Consider the following 13338-nt stretch of genomic DNA (forward strand, 5'->3'; position numbering starts at 1 on the left):
CTGTTTAATGTTATTTAAAACAGTTTTCAATTACGTTTTCCCACATTTTTGTCCCCAACACTACAGTGTTAATTAGGCTTGTTTAGTTGCACCCACTCACTACACTGAAAAAGTAATGTGAGCACCGAGTTCAGTCAGATGCAGAAGACTGCTGCTTCAAAGTTGTGACTCACGTTGGCTAAAATGAATGGTTTTCTTTCATTTCAAAATTATTTTTTACTTTCAATGAAAAAAAAACAGAGTTTAACAGAGTACCCAGTTTTTTAACTGTAGCACTGCTCATACATTTGTCTGTATAAGTTATGTATCTGGCTGTGGATAAAACTGATAACTTTGATGGACTACTGAGTGATGTCAGTGGTGCTGCTCCATTTACTGTGTTTTTGTGTTATTTGTGTTGCCAGGTTAAAGATACCAAAACCTGCAAAAAGAATCCCACACCTTATCTGTAACTACCAATGGAGTGCTGTGAAGCCTTTTCCCAGTTGGCAGTTCATACTCACAGAACAATATGATATGCATACAGCGTCACAATAAGCAAGCTTTATGCAACAGACACATTTAAAGATGGGTACAATAGGCAAGTCTGATTTCTGAGTGTAATTGTGTAATTGAGTGACAAAATCTCAGTTAAGTATTTAAGGAAGTTTTGAACCCAATCAATGCAAACAATGACCCGAAACTAAAAATAAATAGCAGACATATTAACCATGAATCAATATACAATACATACAATATATATATATGATCTAACTATCTCAGCACTCAAAGGGTGGACAAATTGCAAGTTGACTAATGCACATGTTTTGCTTTTTCTATACCAGGAAAAACACAGCTGTGCATGGGCATTAGTCTTTTTGTTTTGACATTTGCCAAGTACATTTCTTTGTTTTTAGGTTAGCATGAAAACATGTAATATGACATTAGCTGACAACAACAACTTGCCCAATACCCAAAAGTTCTGGAAAAAATCTTAAATTTTTCTTGTGTTTTTTTGACATTCAAAAACACTATTTATTCTCTTCAACCCAGCTGTTGGAAAATCACTTAAATTCCTTTTTTCTTTTTTTTTTTTGCACGATTTGACTCATTTGTGTGAGTTTCACCTGACAAATGAATGTAAACAGTGTGCAAATATTTCAAGAAGAGGGCTAGGCCTATATGTTGAATAAAAAAGGAAAAGACAGCAGACTTGCAAGGAACATCCCGACACACAGCAACACTAATCCCTGACCTGAGACGTCAACCAACCACCTTCACATTCACACATGACCTCTGTGACATCACTACCCACACCGTGTCACCGTTATATAACTGACAGGTGTGTAAAATATGTGTTTAAATGTGACTAACAAAGAGATAGTAAATTCAGAGGAAGACAAGAGAGACTGAAAGAAACGTAAGGAGAGAATTTACACAGATGAACAGAGATGGAAAACAGTTTCAACACAGTGACTGGTCTCTAATTAAAGGCAATGTTACAGTCCTGTTAGATTTCCCATCAACAACACACTGCACACTGCTCCCTTTTGGTGACAAGATAATACCAATAACGGCACTGCTCAGCATTTCCCTTAGACACCCTTCCATGCCCTCATTCACACATGCATAAAAAGGGCCGGTCTTTTATCTGGTGTATGTTATGATTTCATTTAGTGAAAAGGTTTCTAACTGATAAAAATAAACATCATACATGCTACTGTGATGCTGTCAGTGATTAACTACATGTGTCATTGTTTCCCCGGAGTCCAAAAGAGTGGAAGCAGTTAAACATCTGTGAACATGTGTATCCTGCTGTGACTGTGACGTCAAAGACAGCAGTGTGTTCATGACATCACTGACAGGGAGTGTGTTTGACTCAGGTCATAACACACACACACTCACATATGGTAACAGATCTCTCTGCACATTGTTCTCAGACAGCTTATCGAAGGCCCACTGCCAGCCACATACTATAGCTCTGATGTCATCACTGCGAGACTGAGCACACGAGATGAGGAATTTTCTGTTTTTGCTTCTGTGTCCTCACCCTCTTACTCACAAACACATTCACACACACAATCCCAGATGTCACACAGCCATGACCTCACCACAGACCTAAGTCACACAGCTATTTTGTAACGTCTTCACGCTCATAATGGAACAGAGGAGGGACAGGTGATGATTGGTTGCAGATGACACAGACCATATTTAAACTGCATTCAGGCTGATAGTGGCTTATGAGGTTCACATAGACCAACTCACACACAACACATATAATCATGGGAACGAGCAGACATGCTGCATATTCACCTGAGAAAGGGATAAACGTTTTAAGCTTACACTGTTTAGTTTGCGTTTCAAGTCCTGTGAACATGTGTGATTGCGTAAGTTGCAGATAGAGGAAGCTGTGGATGAAGGGAGGAGGCACATGAAGGCAAATGGAAAGTCAGTGAGGACTGGTGTTCATGGTGGTACATTTTGTCCAAGCCTACTGAAGTTGCATAACCCTCCCTGCACAGCATATGGAGCTGGGGGGGGGTTTCATAGATTTTATTGGGATGTAAAATAAAGCAGAGAGAGAGGCAGAAAGAAAATCTAATCCAAACCTCTAAGTCTTCCAGCCTGGGCCTGAAATAGACACACACAGCAGACAGGACAGGTAGAGGCACAAACATAAATGAAGACAGCAGACATTCGCACACCTACTCAAAACACACATTCACTTATCCATTTCCGGACTGAACTGCTGGTTATTCAGTTACAGCAAACTAGCTATTACCATGGGGCAGGTTTGTGTGTTTGTGCATGTCACCCAAGGCTGGCCCTGGATTCCAGGAAATATTGCTCTTAGTTTTCTAACACATGCTCACATTTCAGCTTACTCAACCGTCTTCTCACCCCTCTATTCCTCCTTTTATCCACTTACACCATCCCTCCTTTTCTTTGAATGACATGACGGACAGATTTAGAACACTGTGCTTTGAGGTTAGTGGCCAAGCAACTAAACAACTTAGCTTAGAGCAGGGCTTCTCAAAGTCCAAACCAAGGTCCGGACCGAGCGGCAAGTCAATCCAGATCCAGCCCATACTTCGTGTTATGAATACAATACCTTTTGAATTGTAACATTTTTGATTTTTAAATACATTTTCTGTTGTTAAATACATTGTTAGTAACGTTGAATATACAGTAGTGGTGTAACGGACCGTAGTTGATCTGAGACCGGAGTCACAGTGAGTCACGGCAATGTCAATAAAGCTGTCCATAGTGTGGTAGCACTTTTCAAAACTCCATGCAGATAAGTTTGCTGCAAAATAATATAATGGCATTTTGCATGCCCTGCTGACAGACTGACAAGCTGGAGGTTATAGGGATGGGTATGGAGGGGGGGAAGGAGGTAAGGAGGGGTTTTATTTTGTGTGGTGTGTAATATGTTCTAAATAAATAACAAAATGAAAAAAAGGTTACAAATGAAATTTTTTTGTTGTTTTTGTTTTTATTACAGAGGCTACCAAATAAAGCTACTGGTATCGGTATAAAAGTTGACCAGGAAAACAGAGTCCTCAACTTGAAAGTACTGTATGTTGCTTAAAAGTTGTAAGTGAATTGATTAAATGTTATTTTGTTATTGCCAATCATTTCGGACCTCTGATCTTGAATAAAAATCAGATGTGGACCTTTGAGTAATACATTTGAGAACCCCTGGCTTAGAGTTTTGTGGGTGTTTATTATTGTGAAACTCGGTCTTCTAAGTGAATAAATGGCATAGTAGAACTCGTTTGAGAATTACAGTAGGTTGAGGTTCTACTTATTTCAAACTGGAGTGAAAGCAAGAAAAATATATGTGGTGGGGTAACGACATAGGCTTTGCTTTAAAGAGTTGGAGCGACTGCACATCAAGCAGAGTGAAAGAGAGAGTCTCTCTCTCTGGCTGAAAGATAACCGTGGGACTTGTAATATGAGGGAGGGAAATGGGTGGTGCCGATTAGTGATATGACTCTGGAAGGAGAACTTCCAGGTGCGTCACTCCTCGCCAGCAAATTGAGGTGGTGAGCTGATGATACGCCCAGTGGGGAGTGTAATTATTGGACAGCTGGAGATTTTGGAAAGTAGTTAAATAAAACGCACACAATATGAGTCACATTCATCTATCCTCCTGCAATTTTCTTATTTAAGTACAACAGCCAACTACAGAAGCAACTTTATGTTGTGCAATAATAAATGGTATTTGAGTGGATTGGTCAAAAAAACATTTTCACAGAGTGCAGAATAGAGAGCCTCTGGTTTCTGTTACAGAAGTAAGAAAGCCTGGTGGTTTAGTCTATGTGTCTAGACAGGGATGGTACGGTTTTTACAAAATTATATAATCCTTTTGTTTTAATCAACCTCTAACAAACACCATCTATCTATAAATTGCAGGAACGTCTGTCTGTCTGTCTGTCTGTCTGTCTGTCTGTGTGTTATGCGCATATCTCTTGAACCGTTAGTCCGATGGATTTCAATCTTGACACAGGTGTCTTGCTACGGGCACGAGTAAGTGCAGTGCCAAGTTTGACATTGTTTGGATTAGAAATGCAAAATATATCGTTAAATATATAGGTAAAAAAAGCACACATTGGCTTTTGCCGCTCTAGCCGCTGGCCACTCCCCCTCTCACCCTGAGGACCAGAGACAGAGAGCAGCGGAGCTTTGGCAGCTAAAATGTGACATATACCTCAGACCCACAAAAATGTGCAATGTTGCACTACTTTGGACTGTCTTTGACTTTGAATAAACAAACAACAATTCCCGAATTTAAGGACGTTTCAGAATCCCACACATGAAGAGCACAGCCAGCTTTCATCAGACTCACCCTGGGTCGGGTTAATTAACTAATAACTAATTACATAACCCTCGCCAAAATACCCCCGTGAATCAAATCCATACTTCACCGTTAACCGTCATGCCACTAAACCTGTACGGAAATGAGCACCTCTGCTGAAGTGATAAATTCGTTAACGATCATACGACACAAGACAACGTCTCTCTCTCTCGCTCTCTCTCGCTCTCTCTCTCTCTCTCTCTCTCTCTCTCTCTCTCTCTCTCTCTCTCTCTGCGTGTGTGTACACGGTCCGGTTCTGGTGGTTGATTAACCCAGACAGGTGCTGATTAGCTCCCATAACGGGCCGGGTGGGTAGCACACTGCCATGAGTCCATGAGGCTACTGTCTGATTACTCCACATTTTCATTGTGATATTTTGTGATTAAATTCTGAATCTGCCACATTCTCTGTCAGGTAAATACAGTAGTACAATGTCTTTCTCTGATGTAGACGTAGCCTACTCTGTAAGTCAGTAGTTGGCTATACAGTGGAGTTGCATATGAAGTGGTTCTTCTGTAAGTCATTATGGGGTACAATTTGGTTTTGAAGAATTCTACAAGCAGCAATACCACAGGCCAAACAATTGCCCGATACAAACAGGCACATTTTCAACGGGCACTGCACTAGTTTCCTATAAGCCCAAGACTGTTGTGGGTTAAAAATGGCAAACTTGACACACTGAAGCCAGTTGAGTGTTGAACGTTCCAAATAAACAGGGAGGGACAAATTGCAGAGATGTATTTTATCAGACATTTTTGCCATTATCTTTCTTTTAAATTTTTTCCTTCATTTACACAGGAGAGCGGTAATAGGAAATGAGGAGTGAGAGGGATGGATTACATGTTACACTGGACTCGAACCAAGGATGTTGCGATAACTTGGTCGCCAGCTTAAAACCCCACAGGCCACTAGAACGCCAGCATTGACATTTTTAAACAGCAGAGATTGCATCTAATACGTTGGGAAAATTATGTTAGTTACATGAATGTGGGTGGATATCATTGATAAGGGAGGGCTACAATGAATGGGCTTTAGTTTTTATGAAAGCTAACACAATAATTGTTAACATTCTAAAAGCAAGTGATGTAGTAGATACTCATCTATTGTATGTGTCAAAGAAACACACTTTTTCAGAAAGACAGATGAAAGAAATACTGAGTGAGAGACTAGTGGAACCAGCTAGCCTGGATGTGACAGGACTTCAGCTCTCTATTGATCAAATTGGAGGCTTTTTTGGGGGGTACTTATTTTGATTTGACTGACACCAAGATGTCCAATGAACCCTAAATAAGTAAATTCCACAGTGCCAATCAGAGAATAAAATGCAGAAGAAAGAGGGCAAGAGGAGAATATGTGTTTAATTTCAAGTGTGGGGATTTGGGTGCTTCTGTTCAGAAATCAGAAACGTACCCTACTTTGCTGACAATGTAGATATTTCTGTCTGTGTGTAGATGACCTATTTCTTCAGGGTGTACAAATATATTTGTAAAAGGTCAGGACAATGTGACTCATCAGACCAGTGATCGGTAATGGAAACAAAACTCACCAGTCACCAATGTGTGAATGTTTGTGTGCAAGGGTGCTCTTTACTTACACGTGATACTCTTGCTGGGTGTTGTAAGCTCTGAGTGTGCGAGGCTGCCTCTCCACTTGTCTTCACCATCGCCTTGCAACCTTTCTGGGGTGCCATTTAACATCAATATGAGGGGCTCAGTATAGGTGTGGGCCACATCTAAAAGAGAAAAAAAAACACACAATTAGGGGTGGGAATCACAGGGTACCTCACGATATGATATGATACACGATTAATGGCTCACTAAACCGATAATATCACGATCAAGCAATTATGTGATAATCAATATATTGCTAGACAATCCCACATCATGATATCGGTCTAACTATGAATACAAAATACCTGTAAAAAGGTTAAGTGCAGGTTTTCTCTCATGAAGTAACGATGCTGGGAGCAATGAAATCTTTTTAGAGCGCCTTATTTTATTAAGTAAAATATCAATATTTGGCGCCAGCGTATCGATTCTCATATCGCACGAAGGATAACGATATGTTGCTGTAGCGATATTTTGCCCCACCCCTACACACAGTTACATATACAATAATATTACAATATTAACAGTTTTCTGTAAGACCACACATTTTTATATTTATGTTAAGTTTATTTTGAAGGTTTTGAGGTTTGGATTCCCAGGTTTCGTAAGTGAGTAGCTGCTTTCCATGTGGATATCATCAGGTATCAGCAGCAAGCTACTTTCCCACTTGTAGTTAACTTGTCTACTGCCATGTCATTTACCATCCACTAGCACTTAATTAATTTAAACAGAGTAGTTCTGCTGACTTCAACAAAGCAGAAGATTTTGTCTGTATTTGTGTGCTCTGTCCTGAACTTGCATCTGGAAGCAGTTAAATGCAGCCTCTTGGGACTGTTTAGGGGTCTATGTGCATGCTTGTGAAACCTGAAATCTGTGTGGGTCTATGTGTGTGCTGGGATGTCTGTTTGTGTTTGAGAGTGGATGTATGTGTGTTTAAATTGAACACATAAGAGAACGTACACATAATATACATACAGTAAATACATGTCTGGGTTTTATGTGTTCATCGGTACCATGCAGTGCTCTAATGAAGCTGTTATCACACACACACACACGCACGCACGCGCGCGCACGCACACACACACACACACACACACACACACACACACACACACACACACACACACACATATATATATACATACACACCACACAGAGGCCTTCAAAGCAGGGCAGACTTGGGCCTCTGAGAGGTGCAGCCTCATTCCTGGGCAAATGGGAGCCAGCTGGGTTTAACAAACACACACACACACAAACCAAACCGCGTCCTGTGCGTCGACTCAACACTTCCCGGCTATGTTTATTTACTCTATCCACTCTCGCTCACTTCTCTATCTGTCCTCTCTTTTCTGTCCCCTGCCTATTGCACTCTTCGTCTCCAGTTCACATTCCCTCTCCACTTTTACAAATAAATTCACATATTTGGCATAACTTCATAGATTAATTCCCACTTTTGCAGCTAAACATATATAATGTCTATGCAAAGTTAAGTGTTTTGAGGGAAGTGAAAGATAAGATGTAAAAATAATAGAGGCAGTTTATTTCAATGATAAAGTAAAAACAAAAAAGTGAGGGATGAGATGAGTAGTTGATAGAATCCAGTTATCTGGTTCTGATATTGTATTCATCCAAATATAACTACTGTGTTGGTTATTTGGACTTAAACACTTTGCTTTATTCATTTATGGAGGTCCAGGCAGGAACATGAGTTTTAGTAATTACAAATCAATTCACTAGAGCTGCAAAGATTAATCGATTAGTTGTCAACTATTAAAATAATTGCCTATTAAAACTATTTTGATAATCAATTAATCGGTTTATGTCATTTTTTATGAAAAAAGAAAACATTCTCTGATACCAGCTTTTTAAATGTGAATAGTTTCTAGTTTCTTCACTCATCTATGACAGTAAACTGAATATTTTTGAGTTGTGGACAAAACATGACATTTGAGGAAGTCATCTTGGGCTTTGGAAAACACTGATCGACACTTCACCATTTCCTGACATTTCATAGACCAAACAACTAATCGATTAATCGAGAAAATAATCAACAGATTAATCAACAATGAAAATAATCATTAGTTGCAGCCAAACAATTCACATGACAGAGCTGTCTTTTAAAATGAAACCGAAATGCCATTACATGCATTTTACTCACAACTACACTTTTAGTTTAACTATTGAAGAGTGGACCAGTTTATTTCCAATTTTTCCAACCAAGGTATCACACATATCACACATTTTAGGGCTGGGCTATATTTCAATATTATTAAGTTATTGTCGCTTCCTCATCAAATGACACTATTTTCATACAGTATTGAGATAGCATGATGACTCAAATGAATCTGTGAAAACATTTTAATTCTAGAGCTGCAACGATTAATCAATTAATTTTCTTATTTTCTTATTTTGTCAAGCTTTCATCTTGGACTCTGGAAAAATTAAATGGACATTTTTCACTGTTTTCTGAATTTTTATAGACCAAACAATGAATGAATAAATAATCGGCAGATTGATCAATGATGTAAATAGTCGTTTTAACACAGAAGGAAATACCATGACATACTAAAAGATAAAAATCTGCGATTAATCATTGTAATATTTTTCCCATATTGCCCACACCTACTTGAAAGTACTAAATAAATTCAGAAAAATACCCATCACAATATTGAGAATAAGTGTTTTGTCATGTCTGACTAAGTTAAAGATGCTGATATAGTGAGGCCCTGCCACGTGTTTTTGGTGAATTCCATTTAACAGTATGCATAGCGGTTGGTGTGCTGTGTGTATTGTGTGTCTGTAACACACAGAGGGACAGACATAACCAAAAATGTAGGCCAATTATGTTTAATTTCGAATAATTATTTGATTATTGATTTTTCTGCTGTTGTTTTGTACCATGCACTGTTTATGCTAATGTTTGTAATGTTGTATTGTTGAAGCAGGATGACTCTGCAAGATTCCCAAGATGCAGAGTTGGGGCCTGTTTTGACCTGGTTTTAACATCTGTCCTGAGTGACCCGATCACAAGTGGGTTTCCACCTGGCCGTAGAATGACCTGGCAGAGAGACCACTTCCCTGGTCTATATGCAAATAAACACGTACATTATTTCTGTTTCAATATAGGCTGTTTGTGTGTAGGGATGCAATGATTATAGATTTTGTTGGTACGATTATAGTCTGAAGAATAATCACGGTGTTATTTATTGCTGCCTTTTGAAACAGAAATAACACATTAACAGTTTTGAATGTTTTGAAAATGATTATAAGATCAATCATCAACCTTTTTATTTAAATTAAAAAGAGACTAGAAGTGAATCAGTCACACCACAAACAAAGGCCAAGTTGGCAACAACAGTGCTGTCCGTCTTAGGAAGAAGTTGGCCCTTTTTGGGCTAGAAACGGCCCTGCTAGCTGGAGTAAAAGTTTAAAAGTTGGAGAAGCTGCTAGACAAGATGCACCTGTCACAGGGAGATTTGCAGCATGTTGCCAAGGAACAAATGCAATGGAGAGATCTCTTTGCAGCCTTATGTCCCACAGGGGATGAAGAGGAGGAAGTAAGTAATGTTGAGTGGTAACGGAAGTGCCATGATTGAGCTGTTGCTGTGTTTTGACTCGTACGAACGTAACACTATCGTCAGCTCATCAGTACGTGTCCATATACACGTTGTTTTCATGGATGGGATCACCCCGCTTCCCAGGATTGCATGCTAGTGGGCTTGCCACTAGTTTCTCTTCAATGACCACTGACAAGCTGACATCCTACAACCGCGATGGCTGCCGCTGATTGGACGATGGTGTCACACGGGGCTGGCTGCTCCCCGATTTCAAAACCGACCGTAATGGTGGCTCCTTCGGAATACCATCTCTTATTTTACAAAAAAGTTCACCGAAACGTGTTTCTGAAAACATTTTAAGCGAGAAATAGGCTTGCAGTTGCTGAATCTGTCTTTATTTCAGATCTACAAAGGTCAGTTTAAAAGATTTTTGTCAGCTTTTGAAAGGCGTCAAGCCGAGCCGGCCGCTCATAATTTGCATAAAGTCGGCTGGATTCAACTTTATGCAAATTAGGTCAGAACGGGGCCTCTGTCTAAAGGAAAACTGCTTTTTTTCTTAGATAACAAAGTATATCAAAGCCACTGGTATGTCATTGAATCGTTTGGTTATGTAAAGTGGTCAAACGTTGATGAAGAGGAACAGTGTTTCAAGCATTGGAGGATTTGTGTTTGCCTTCGTGTGTGTGTGTGTGTGTGTGTGTGTGTGTGTGTGTGTGTGTGTGTGTGTGTGTGTGTGTGTGTGTGTTCCTTCTCCTCCGTTCTATTAGACAGTGGTACACAAACCCCACACACATACCTGTGTGCGCACACACACACACACACACACACACACACACACACACACACACACACACACACATTAAACACATATACTCCAATGTTACCTTCCTATATCTAGTAACAGCTCTCTCCACACACATTTGCTTGCCTTTTGCATGTGGAAGCTATTTCTAAGGCCCATGTTGTATCCATTAGTCTCAATCAGCCAGCTTCAGATATGAAAGCCTCTAGTGAGAACTGTTGCCCCCAACAAGGCCAAATGTCTAGTTTAGAGATATGTGTCCGTATTATAGGCTGCATATGTCACTGGCAAGCAGTGTATATGTCTATCTATCATTACATCCATTCACCCATCCATCCTTATTTTACTTTCTTGTAATTACTTTAGAGAACACTCAGTGTTCAAAAGGTTTTAAGTAAATTATGCAAAGCATATGTAACTCGGTCTACATCTGTCCATAGGCCCAGCCACACATGTAGTCATGTATTTTTGATTATCTGTTTAAACATCATGTTAAATAATCCTATATATCAGTTATCAATTAGCTCATCGAAATCCATCAGTTACCTATAATCGTCCATTGTTCGATGCAGCTGGTACCCATTTATCAAAAATATATTTGAGGATGAATAATAAAAAAGTAATATTTCACCATGTCCTGGCAGGCAACAACTGACTTTAATGACTGTAGTCAGTTGGCAGATTTTTTAAAATATTGAGATCAGTAATATAATTCAAACAAAAAGCGCTTTAGGTGGTATTCATCGGGTTATACTAATCCTCTTTCTCATGTTGTTTTGGTCCCTTTCTGTGGAAGCTGCTTTTGGGGGCAATTATGTCATTATCAAAGCCACACGAGAGCCCAGCGTAAGCAAATTCTTCAGTGTAAGATTCATGACTCCACAACAAATAATTTGAAGAAGAATCGATTACTATTATATCTGAGAAATACAGATTTATCTAAACTAGCCAGACAACATATGACAAAAGTAGTCATAGTAATAGTAGTAGTAGTAGTAGTAGTAGTAGTAGTAGTAGTAGTAGTAAGGATAACAGAGTATTGCTGCCCTTGTTGGAAAAAGTAATGTTAAAGATATGCAATAAATATGTACATCAATTATCTGAATATCTGTTTAACACTTGCACATTCCTCCTGAGTATGTGTTCAATCATCTGGTCAGCTTAACCACTTCATACGTCAGTATAGTAGTCTGTTACGTATTCTCTTTTAGACTTCTGTTGCCAATGAGAGTTCTATGGGTTAAAAGTGTGTAGGTCTTGTGACTCAGTCAAAGCCTTTCCTCTGTAAACGTTCAAAACCACGATTGTTGGAGTAAAAACACATCCCCACCGAACCCCTAGTGCCATCCAAGCAGGCCTTCAACCAATTGTGTGCTGGCATCAGCATCAAACCACCAAACCGCTCGACCTCAGAGCCATTTCTGAGATCTGAGAAAGATGAGCCTCTAATTCAAATCAGACCAGAGCAATCAAGAGCCACAGAGGAGATCTGGCTGTGTGTTTACACGTGTGGGTGAGTATGTGTATTTGTTTGTGCATGCTTGACTGTGTGTGTGTGTGTGTGTGTGTGTGTGTGTGTGTGTGTGTGTGTGTGTGTGTGTGTGTGTGTGTGTGTGTGTGTGTGTGTGTCTGTGTCTGTGTGTGCGTGTGTGCGTGTTCATGTATGTTTGTAATTTGGTGTGTACACGTGTCATGGGCCCTGAAAGGGTGAGCCAGAGGAATATCAGTCCCCTAGTAAACAAGCAAAAACATATGGATCACATAAGGCAATGGTTAGCATAAACACAACACAAACACACACATAGATCCAGGCAATGTGAGCTGGCAAATGATGTGACACATCCTGGATCACCTGAAGGGTAGTGCAACCTGCTGTTCCTCTGGGTATTATCTCTGAAGGGGGAGTGCTCAGTTGAGTTTACCTGCTGCCTTTTACGTTACATGTCACTTTTATCCAAAGCGACTTACAATTGCTATATATCAGAGGTCCCACACCTCTGAAGCAACTAGGGGTTAAGTGTCTTGCTCAGGGACACATTGATTGATGTATCGCAGTGGGAATCAAGTCTCCCACACAAAAAGCATGTGTCATATCCACTGGGCCATCACCACCCAACTGAACCCTGTTTCTACAGCTTTACTAGTACTTCTTTAGAGGCACAGTATTCTAATGTGCATACGAAAGGAGGTCTCTTAGGGGCCATCCACACGGAAACGCTTTTTGGTGTAAACGCATGTTTTGCATCGTTTTGGTCGATCGTCCAAACGAATCCTGTAAACGCACTGCCTGACGACGCAGTTTTTTGAAACCTGGTCCCAGGGTGAAAAAATTCGAAAACGCCGCCCTTGCGTCTTCGTGTGGACGGCGAAGCCGCATACTAACCACACCCCTCGACCTCTAGCCTTCGACCTGTTATCCCGCGACGGGATTGTCTCATAACAACAACAATGGCGGACTACATGCTTGTGTTCCTGCTGGAGAAGATATTGAGCCTATGCGGGTTACTATGGCTGTTTGATTTCTTCTTCTAC

The 13338-nt window shown here is 40.0% G+C and overlaps 1 protein-coding gene across 1 annotated transcript in view; it reads right to left on the minus strand.

Moving 5' to 3' along the window:
• mdfi (MyoD family inhibitor) overlaps nt 1-13338 on the minus strand; it is a 32670-nt gene that overhangs the window by 9762 nt on the left and 9570 nt on the right. The window contains exon 3 of the mRNA XM_078248188.1: nt 6435-6572. Within this exon, the coding sequence (XP_078104314.1) occupies nt 6435-6572 (138 nt within the window). The remainder of the gene's footprint in view (nt 1-6434; nt 6573-13338) is intronic.

The sequence above is a fragment of the Sander vitreus genome, chromosome 4 (genome assembly GCF_031162955.1).
Source record: "Sander vitreus isolate 19-12246 chromosome 4, sanVit1, whole genome shotgun sequence".
Lineage (NCBI taxonomy): Eukaryota > Metazoa > Chordata > Actinopteri > Perciformes > Percidae > Sander > Sander vitreus.